At 48.8% G+C, this 9,692-nt stretch overlaps 1 protein-coding gene across 9 annotated transcripts in view; it reads left to right on the forward strand.

Moving 5' to 3' along the window:
* The window catches only part of PLCB2 (phospholipase C beta 2), a 72,158-nt gene that overhangs the window by 59,746 nt on the left and 2,720 nt on the right, over positions 1-9,692 (forward strand). For all 9 annotated transcript variants that reach the window (XM_032802530.2, XM_032802536.2, XM_032802529.2 and 6 more), the window contains 3 exons: positions 5,704-5,780; positions 8,135-8,230; positions 9,236-9,293. In XM_032802530.2, coding sequence (XP_032658421.1) covers positions 5,704-5,780; positions 8,135-8,230; positions 9,236-9,293 — 231 coding nt within the window. The remainder of the gene's footprint in view (positions 1-5,703; positions 5,781-8,134; positions 8,231-9,235; positions 9,294-9,692) is intronic.

Below are 9,692 nucleotides of genomic sequence, written 5' to 3' on the forward strand. Positions count from 1 at the left end.
CCAAGATAGATCCTCTGAGAGGAAAACGGGTAGTCCTTTCCTCCGGTCTCCTACCCGCGACGAGAGTTGGCCGTGTAGAGAATGGTTTTGTCCATCCAACATAACTGTGAGCACTGTACAGACGTCCAGAGTGGCAACTGTTGTCCCCATCGCGTTGAGTGTGGAAAACAGGAAGCCAGAACCACCTAGGGAGGAAAGCCGCGTAGGAACGTAACTGCACCTCGTCTTTGGAAAAATAGTGCTGGTGAAACCACCGTAAGAGCCCTGAGCTGGAGACCGTCTGGCTGATGTAATGGCGACGAGAAAGCTGTCTTCCAAGACAGGTATGGCAACGAGCAGGATGCTAACGGCTCGAATGGGGGAAGACATAAGTCTGGTTAAAAACCTGTTGAGGTCCCAGGTTGGGGCTGGGCGTGTACCTAAGGTGTAAGTGCTCCAAGCCCTTGAGAACCTCGAAACCATAGAGAGTGAGAACACAGAATGATCACCGCAGCCTAGGAGAAGGTAAAGATGGCTGCAAGTGTACCTCACGATGACACGCTAGGCCTGCTACTGTAGGCCAGAGGTAGTCCAAATAGAGGGAAGAGACCTCAAGAAAGTAAGATTAAGCGTTTCACACCTGTAGAAGAAACGCTTCCACCAGGCAAGGTACGTGACCAGGTGGAAGGCTTCCTGCTACCCTTGCTAGTCAGGCACAGCCACACCGTGAAGTGAAGAGACTGCAGGTCCGTGCGAAGTCCTGCCGTGTCCTGAGGTATGAGGCGTGGGTGGAGTGGCAGGGATATTGGGTTGCAATGGACAGCCGAGCAACGTGGCGTATCAGCTGTCTGGACCACGCTGGAGTGACCATGATGAGACGCATCCTGCCGCCTGGGAAGTTTGGGCAGAGCAATAGCCACGGGAGCGTGTTGGCCCTTCTATGGCCTGAGAACAGCGTTCCGAGATCGTCCGGGGAGAGACCTGGTAGGAGCAGAAACCGCGGAACATTTTCCTGTTCATGCGGTAACGAACGCGTCCATATGTGGGAAACACCACTTCCAGCAACAAAATGCAAGCACCTGCCAGGCGACCACTCAAGAGACAGGAAGACTGCCGAGTTGAAGCGTCAAGGCGTTCCGTTGCCTGGGAGAAAGATGCTACCTGAATTATCGAGTGGCTATCAAAGCTGCCAAGATGAGATGGCCTCATGCAAAAGGAGGAACGGCCATGTTCCTCCAGGTCTTCATGGAGCAACAGGCCGGGTGACGGCCGAACACTGATCGTCACGGTCTGGCACAGCGCTGCTGGAATCGCCGGCATGCCAGGCGGACTGCCGTCATGCGGCTAGAGGCTATCTCTGCCACATCAGGAGGGGTTAGCCACCGGTCTAGGAGTCTAAGGGCTCGAGGAAAGGTGACTATCGGACCATAGGCCCTGTCCGGGTGAAGTTTGCAGACTTCGGATGATCAGTCCAGTGCCTGAAACCATGCTGTGTAAAGCACAGCAGATCCGGCTCGCTCGCCAGTCCGAGGATAGGCGTCCATTAAACGTCAGTCCTCAGTATCGCTGGGGTCACCAGAGAGGGATGTCCCCAACAAGCTGACCATAAAGGTCCCAGACATGTCTAGAATCACAGATCCGCTGGCGACGATCGCGCCACGGGAGAGCTGAGCCGATACCTATGAGTGCGTACTGCGAGATCTCCCCTGAGTGCCGAGGCGGCGCGCCATACGGCAAACCCGCATACGCACCATCTGGGTCATAGACTCCGCAGCGCCTATGGCCACGCACTTGGGAAATGCTGGGGCTGTTGAAAGGCCAAACAGCAATAACCGTAAACAGAAGTAAACCGACGGTTGGCTAGAAAATGAGGTACTCTTGCAGAGGAAGATGGCATTGAAAAGTACGCGCCTTATATCGAGGGTGGCATACCAAGACTTCAGGATCCAAGGACAGGAATAATGTTCCCAGGGATACCATGCGAACCTTCAATCCTTATCAACGGTTGGAGATTCTTGTGGGTCTGGACAGCTGAGACGTCCTAACGATTGGGGTTGGGAAATAAGGAAGTAACCTTGCCCCCTCTGTCATCGGCGTCTGCACCTCTTTAACGAGAATTGGCCGAGAAGAGCATCTGAAAGAGGGACAGGGTTGGAACAAAGTGAGGGGCCCCCATGCTCCACCATAGTGTAGAAGACAGCGGACTGAAGTTAAGTGGACCACACCAAGAGGAAAGTAAGAGTGGATCATCCCGGTAACCGGTACGCACCCTCGGTCTACCTTCGAAAGAATTTTCTTATGGTCCCATAGAGATGCGAGGACCTCGATCTTGGCCTCTCGTCCTGATGGTCGTCTGCGACACAAATCACCGCGCCGTCGCCAAAGCCTATCTGTGGCGAGGCATAGAGAGTGGGCGGGTGTGGTGGGGAACGGAGGGCCTGCAGTAGGATGTTGGCGTATGCACGCCGAGAGAGATCGCATGAAGGACCCTGTTGTCCTCAGGCTCCCCGTCTGGGGTTGAATTTCTATCGTCAAAGAGGTTCACCTGATGTCATGAGATGCTCGCTTATGGTAACAAGGCCTGAAGGAGCTCTGGCCGCCGTTTCCTTTCCTTCAGGGCGAAGTGAGTCTTGGCGGAGTCTGATGGAGAAGCCCATAATTATCCATCGCCATTCCGTGGTACGGATATAGGGACTAAGCAGGGCTCATTGATTGTCCACGCAGGGCTACAAGCCCTTTTAGAGTAAACCTTGCGAGTGAGTGGGTCACTCGCAGTAGCCCCTCAATTCGTGGGCTGGCGCCTGACTGGCCATTCCCGTTCACTTTCTACCAAGTGCGATGCCAGTGACGCAGGGCGGGAGGACGGACAAGCAATGCGAGTCGAACCCTCCAGAGAGTATGCAATAGCCTGGATGGTCCGACATAAACGGATTAGGGCCCTCTAGTGGCGGCAACCGCAGACATAGAACAGCCCTACCGGTTTTCCGTTCCTCTGGACCTCCTGCACCTGGAGGTCCAACATTGAGCGCTACCCTCCCATGGAGGTCCTGATGATTAGGTGTTGTGGGACACACCAGAACGCCGGTTCTTTGAGCCATAAGAGACTGTCGCGGTGGAGCAGGTACGTGGACCGGGAAAGGCCATGGAGGTGCTGAAAATCATGGTCAGAGTTATGATCTACCACCTTGCCAACTTGGCACCTGGGACCGGTACTTGTGAGGCGCACCGGTACTGTGAAATGAGATCCGGACTCCTCTACAGCGGTGCCGGGGTTCGACCGAGACCTCGAGGACGGAGAGACAGCAGTATAGCGCCTGTCGCGCGATGGGAAGCCAGAACGGTGCTGAGATTACGCGCGTCAGTGAACGGCGAACACCGACCGGTGTTTTTTTTTTTGTTTTTTTTTTTTTTTTTTTTTTTTTTTTTTCCGGCGGTGCGACCAGGTGGCCGAGGATGGGAGCGCCGAGCATCAGGAGGCTGCCAAAGACTATTACCCGCACCGGCGGCGCCGGGATTCAAGGCGGCAGTCTACTCTGTCATGGCAATGAAACCCCGCGCGGTGGTCGGGAAATCGGCCTCCGGGCCCGTGGAGGAACAGTAAAGCTCGACCACAGGCATACCGGGAGTGTCACAGGCACGGACTATGTCCACGTGGAGTAGGTATCGACAGGGCCTGACCGCGCGAGTGTGTCAGCAGGTCGGTGCGGCGATCCGGCTAGACAACTCCCGTCCACGGTGCAGATTGCACGGAGCAGTAATAGGGCAGTGCGAGCTCGACACGGCGCCCGCCGGGGACAGTTCAGGCACTGGATTCGACGGCCCTTGTGGACTGGATCAACGTTAAGCCAATGTTGCGGTGCGCAGCAGAGCGGTGCTGGGCGATCCGAGCGTAGAATGACTCTCGGCCTGCGGTTGCCGTTGGCATGGAGCAGCGAGAGCAGGAGCTCACACCAACAGCGTGCCGGGGAGCAGTCAGCGCACGAATCGACGGCCCTGTGGGAACCGGATCGACCGGTGTCGACGTAGTCGGGTGCGCAGCAGGAGTCCGGTTGCGGCGCGATCCGACTAGACGACTTCACCTGGCTGCGGTGCAGATGGCACGAAAGCAGCAGGAGCAGGAAGCTCAACCACGGCGTGTGCCGGGGGAGCGTCAGGCACCGGATTTCAACGGCCCTTGTCGGGACCTGGATCGACGTGGCGGTCGTTGTCGGTGCAGGGAGGTCCGGTGCCGGCGATCCGACTCAGATGAGCTCACTGGCTGCGGTAACATTGCACGGAAGAGCAGGAGCAGGAACTCAAACCGGCGCCGGACGTGCCGGGGAGCCGGCCAGGCACTGGATTCGACGGCCCGCGCTGGACCGGAACAAGGTGCCTGGCGTTCCTCATTCTCTGCAGTGATGAGCTCTCTGCTGCCGGTGCCAGTTGGCACAGCAAGCCAGGCAGGGCAGGCTCAACCACGGCGGTGCTGGGGAGCTGTCGCGCTGTAGGAGGAAGTCTGGGTTCACTCAACCTCAGAGAGATGGAGCGGTTGCCGAGCGACTTCTGGTTGCCTGCAACGGCCAGTGCCAGCGGGTCCTGGTTTGCCGAGGAGCGCTTCTGTCCGCTGAGTAGCCTTCGCTTGTGCAAGAAGGAGGAGGAAATGAAATGCCGCTCCATGATTGTTTGTCGCTTAAACCGCATGCAAAATGGGAGCACTTATCTGCGATCCCCGAGGCACCGCACGGAGAGTCGTTGGGATTTCCTGTCAGCAACGCCGGAGGCCGCAGGCACGGCTAAGAACCGGTGAGCCGGCTATGGGCTCAGGCACCGGTTGCAGGAAGGGCTACTCCCCGAACCCGCTACGATATTCAAAATAACATTAAAAGAAACAAACGTATAAGGAATATAACTGTATTACACAAATCTACGAGCTACTAGGGAAAGCGGGAGGTCAGCTAAGCAATGCGCTCCACTGTTACCAACGCACCGACATGGGCGGTAAGAAGGAACTGAAGGGCGGCTGGGTCGGCAGGAGTATATATCCGGCACCATAGCGGCGCCACTCCAGGGGGCGCCCTGCCAACCCACCGAGTGTTGCTAGGGTAAAAATCTTCCGATGAACGTGCACGCGGCGCGCGCACACCTAACTGGAATGGATATGAGCAATCACTCGAAGAAGAATCAATGTATTTTCTGCATCTGACTTCAGTGGAACTATATACGTGGTGCCATCAGACACAGCCTATCCCACAGAATGCCATTGGTAGGCACAGTGCCCTCAGACGTATCACCACTCACAGGGAGCATGACAGCCAGAGAGACTATACCTGAAGATAGGGCACTGCCCAAATCTAGTGCTAACCAAGGAGTCACCCTCAGCTCGATGACTGCCCTCCAGTACAGTGCAACCCAGAGCCCCAGTGTAACAGAGGCACTTGTATCTGCCCACACAAACTAAAGGGTAGGAACATACACACATGGTACACCCTACAAATATGTGCTATGACCCACAGGGATAGCTCTGGTGCCCTGATGCACTCCACCAACACAGCTTGGCCCCCATACACAAATCACAATTTGCAGACACAGTGTGACAATTCCAAAACCATGTTGATTAATTGACTGCTGTAAGTAAATGAAGGGTGAAGTCAATGGCAGGAGAGATAAACCTGAATCGTTTAGCTCCTGACTGTGTCCTCTTGTTTGATTTTTTTGTTTGTTTGATTTTTTTGATCCGTTGAACAGCAAATTGCTAGACTAATAGAAGTAGCAAGGGAGAAGCAGGCAGCTGAGCTGAAGGCACTGAAGGAATCATCAGAAAGGTAAATTATGATCATTTGAATAACAAAGTAATAATAGTGTCACACTTCATTGGTAGATCACAAAGCAGTGTACTGAGCTGGGTAAGCATCACTATCATACAAACAGGCGAACTGTGTGACTCATCCAAGGTCATGCTATGAGTCAGTGGCAGAGATGAGAGGACAACTCTGGTCTCCTGACTTCCAGAATGGTGCTCTATGTTGCACCTCAGAGCATAGTAGCAATGAAGTTAGAGCTGCTCTAGCTGGTCAACACTCTGTTTTATATGGATAGCAGCTTGGGATATTGTACAGCAGGTAAAATTGTCTGCAAGATGATTGTAGTTTGTGGATCTAGGCATATGTACATTGCTGTACTCGATCAGACCAGTGACCTCCTAGTCCAGTGTTCTTTCGCCACCAGTGTCCAGTGCCAAATGCGTGAGTGGAACATGCAGGAAATGCTTCAATGGACATTTATAATTTTTTGAGGATAATTAATCATTAGAACAATTTACCAAGGGTTGTGGTGGATTCTCCATTATTGGCAATTTTTAAATCAAGATTGGATGGTTTAAAAGATCTGCTATACTTCAAAATGAATTATTTTGTTATACATGACATCTGACTAGATGATCACAATGGTCCCTTCTGGCCATTGGATCTATGAATTTATGGAGTAAGATGCTCAGAGGAGAAATTTCTTCCTACCCCAGGCAGGCTTATGTCCTGAAACATGAAGATTTATAGACCTTATATTTTATCCTGTTTAGTGTAATTGACGATATTTGCATTGTCAGTATAAATGTCTGACTCCTACTAAGTTCTGGGCTTGGATAGTATCTTCTAAAAATGAATTCCATAGGTTAATAATTACATGTTGTGTAAAAAGTGTTTTTATTTATCAGGTTTAAATTTACTGCCTTTAAGTTTCACAAAAAGAAATCCAGGTCTTTTTCTTGAATGGTTATGGTTAAATTAGAACCCAACAATGTGTCCGAGTAATTCAAATTGTACGTTATCTCACATTTTTTCAACACTAAACTGTATCTGCTCTCTGAAGTTCTTTAGTCTTTTTTAGTCTTGACTAATACATAATTTTGTGTCACATGCAGATGTTGCCAACTAACTATTCAGCATATTTTCCAGATCATGAATAAATATATTAAACAACACTAGTTCTAGTACAGAACATTGGGGCACCCAGTTCTTAATCTTTTGCCATGTTGAACATTAACTGTTTAGTCTTATTCTTTTTTGTCTCTCAGTTAGTTTCTGATTCAGTTGCCTCACCCTATAACTACATAGTTTCTTTAGTAGACTTTTTGAGTGATTTTGTTAAAGCTTTTTGAAAGTGCAAGTAATAGCAACCAGTTTTCCTTTATCCATTATTTTGTTGACATGCTAATAGAATTCTAGTAAATTAGAGAACAGTTTTCCTATGCAGTAGCCATGTACATCTAGATGTTTTATATTTCTGCTTTTAAGTAAACTTTCCAACAAATTTTCCTAGAACTAAAGTAATGCTCACTGGCCTCTAATTCCCAACGTCACCCCCATGCTTTTTTAAAAGATGAGCTTATTTGTTATCCTTAAGACCTCTGATGTAGTAGCTGAGTTTGATGAGAAATTGAATTTTTTTGTGACCAGCTCAGCCATTTCATTAATTCTAAAGGTCCTTTGTCCCTCTTGGATGAATACCATCCTGACCTGGAGAATTTTTGCTTTTGAGCAATTTATTCCCTAGTGGGCCTGCAAGACCCATCGATTCACTTGCACATTGCCTATTTCTGATATACTTAAAGAATTTCCTGTTATTTGTTTTTGTCTTTGCTATTTGCTCTTCAGTTCCCTGAGCCTTCCTAATTTCCATTTCACATGTTATCTGCTATAGGATATGCTCCTTTCTATTGACTTCATATGGGCTGGATTTCTAGTTTTTCCACAAACACTGGTTTGGCTCAAATATCCTCTTTTAACTTTCCCATATCATCGTACAAAGCCTTCCTGCTTCTTTTTACTTAGGGTTATGAGTACTTTCTGTGTCTCTAATCAATCTATACTCTAGCAGAGACAAGTGTAGCAAAGTGTTAAGAGTATTCAGAATGGATTTGCATGATGTAACCCAGGTATAATGTCCATGTGTATCTTGTCCTAGCCCCCTGAGATCACTCACCTCGGGTAAGGTACATTTTAAATCCAGTAAACAAAGGGTCTTATTTTAGATCTCTTCTGAAATTTTCCCTTGCTACCAGGTTTGTCTTTCTTGTATGAAAAGCTCTCCAAGGTATGTGTTTTTAGAAACCAGTTGCTCATATACAGAGAGTGTCTGATGGTTATTGGTCCTGTCATTCATGACATCTTCATCTCTGCAGTGATACTAAAGAGATAAAGAAGAAGTTGGAGGCAAAGAGACTGGACCGAATCCAAGCCATGACCAAGAGTACCATTGACAAGACTGCTCAGGAGAGGTACTGGATGGAGATCCTAGGGCTTAGTCTACACACAACAGAGAACAATCCCAGGCAGAGAACTCCATTGCACTATGGTCTTTATTACCACTAGGCAGTCAGTAACCACCACTAAATTGGACATGGAAGGCAAACCCATATACCTTGCTCCCTTATCAGCCTAATTTCAAGTACTCTCACAGGATGGTATTGCTCCAGCTTTGGTCTGTCTTTATGTGGGCTGGATTTCCATCCCTCTCCCTGTTGCCATCACCTTCTGGTAAACAGGCGCACATGCTCTGAGAGGCCAAATTTCTAGACACGGTAGTAAGGGCACTACTGCAGTCTGCATTCAGCTCTTGCACTGCTCTGCAGCGCCTTCCATACACGTAGTGTTATGGGGAAGATCAGCTCTACATAGTACAGCTTCAAATGGTTTGATCCTGAAAGGAGCTGACCACCTGCAATTCCCTTTGAAGTTAGTAGGAGCTGTGGATGCTCAACATCTCTCAGAATCAAACCCAAAGAGTCCATCTGAAACCCCCCTGAGGTCATTACAAATGGATGAAAGCGTTCTGCTGTAGTTCTTAAGGCTGGAAAGCCTTGACTAGAGCCGTGTGCTTGCATGCAGAAGAATCTCCCTATGCACTTACCACAAGTTGGTATGGTTGGTACCTTCATTTTGGTGTTTTCCACTATCCTAGAGACTCTGCTCTCTTACTAATCTTAGTTTCTTAATCATTAAGGTAGCAAAGAAGCCTCAATATCTTCCAGCCATTTCAGTTTTTCAGATGAAGGCTGGGAATGCAGCCTTTTCCTAACACTCCTTACCTACGCTACACATTTATATACAATGTAATATCCTTCCTGGTTATAAATACAATTCAGTCTTTCGATATGGACCCTATCTTAAACATGAGAATTTATGGTAATTTTACTGACATTGATTAACTGGTGCCTTGGATAAAGATAACAGATAGACAGGATTTGTTTTTACTAATATCTGCTGTTGTTGTGTTTTTAAAGATTAAAGAGAGAAATTAATAATTCACACATTCAGGAAGTGGTGCAGATGGTCAAACTGGTAAGTGTCTCTGTGGAAACCTTCTGCAACATTTTTGTTCTCTCCAAGGTGGTGGTGTCTTGTGTACGTACTGTGTGCGCGTCACTGGTTTGTGCAAACATTGAGCTCTCTTAAGTATATAGTCCTGCTGCACTGGATCTTCAAGGTATATGGAGATCCAAATCTTTAGTGACTATGCTTTCTGTGATAGCGTGACGACAGCTATAATCTTGCTAAGGATTGTAGGTCCTTCCAGTTGGAGACAGTGCATCACAAAAGAGATTTCTCCAGGGTTAGGAGAGATTTAAAGAAAGATTAAAGAGCTAGGACTCTTCAGCTTGGAAAGATGGGAGACTAAGTGGGGATATGATAGAGTATATAAATCATGAGTGATGTGGGAAAGGTCGATAAGTTAAGTTA

This window comes from Chelonoidis abingdonii, chromosome 4 (genome assembly GCF_003597395.2).
Source record: "Chelonoidis abingdonii isolate Lonesome George chromosome 4, CheloAbing_2.0, whole genome shotgun sequence".
Taxonomy (NCBI): Eukaryota; Metazoa; Chordata; order Testudines; family Testudinidae; genus Chelonoidis; species Chelonoidis abingdonii.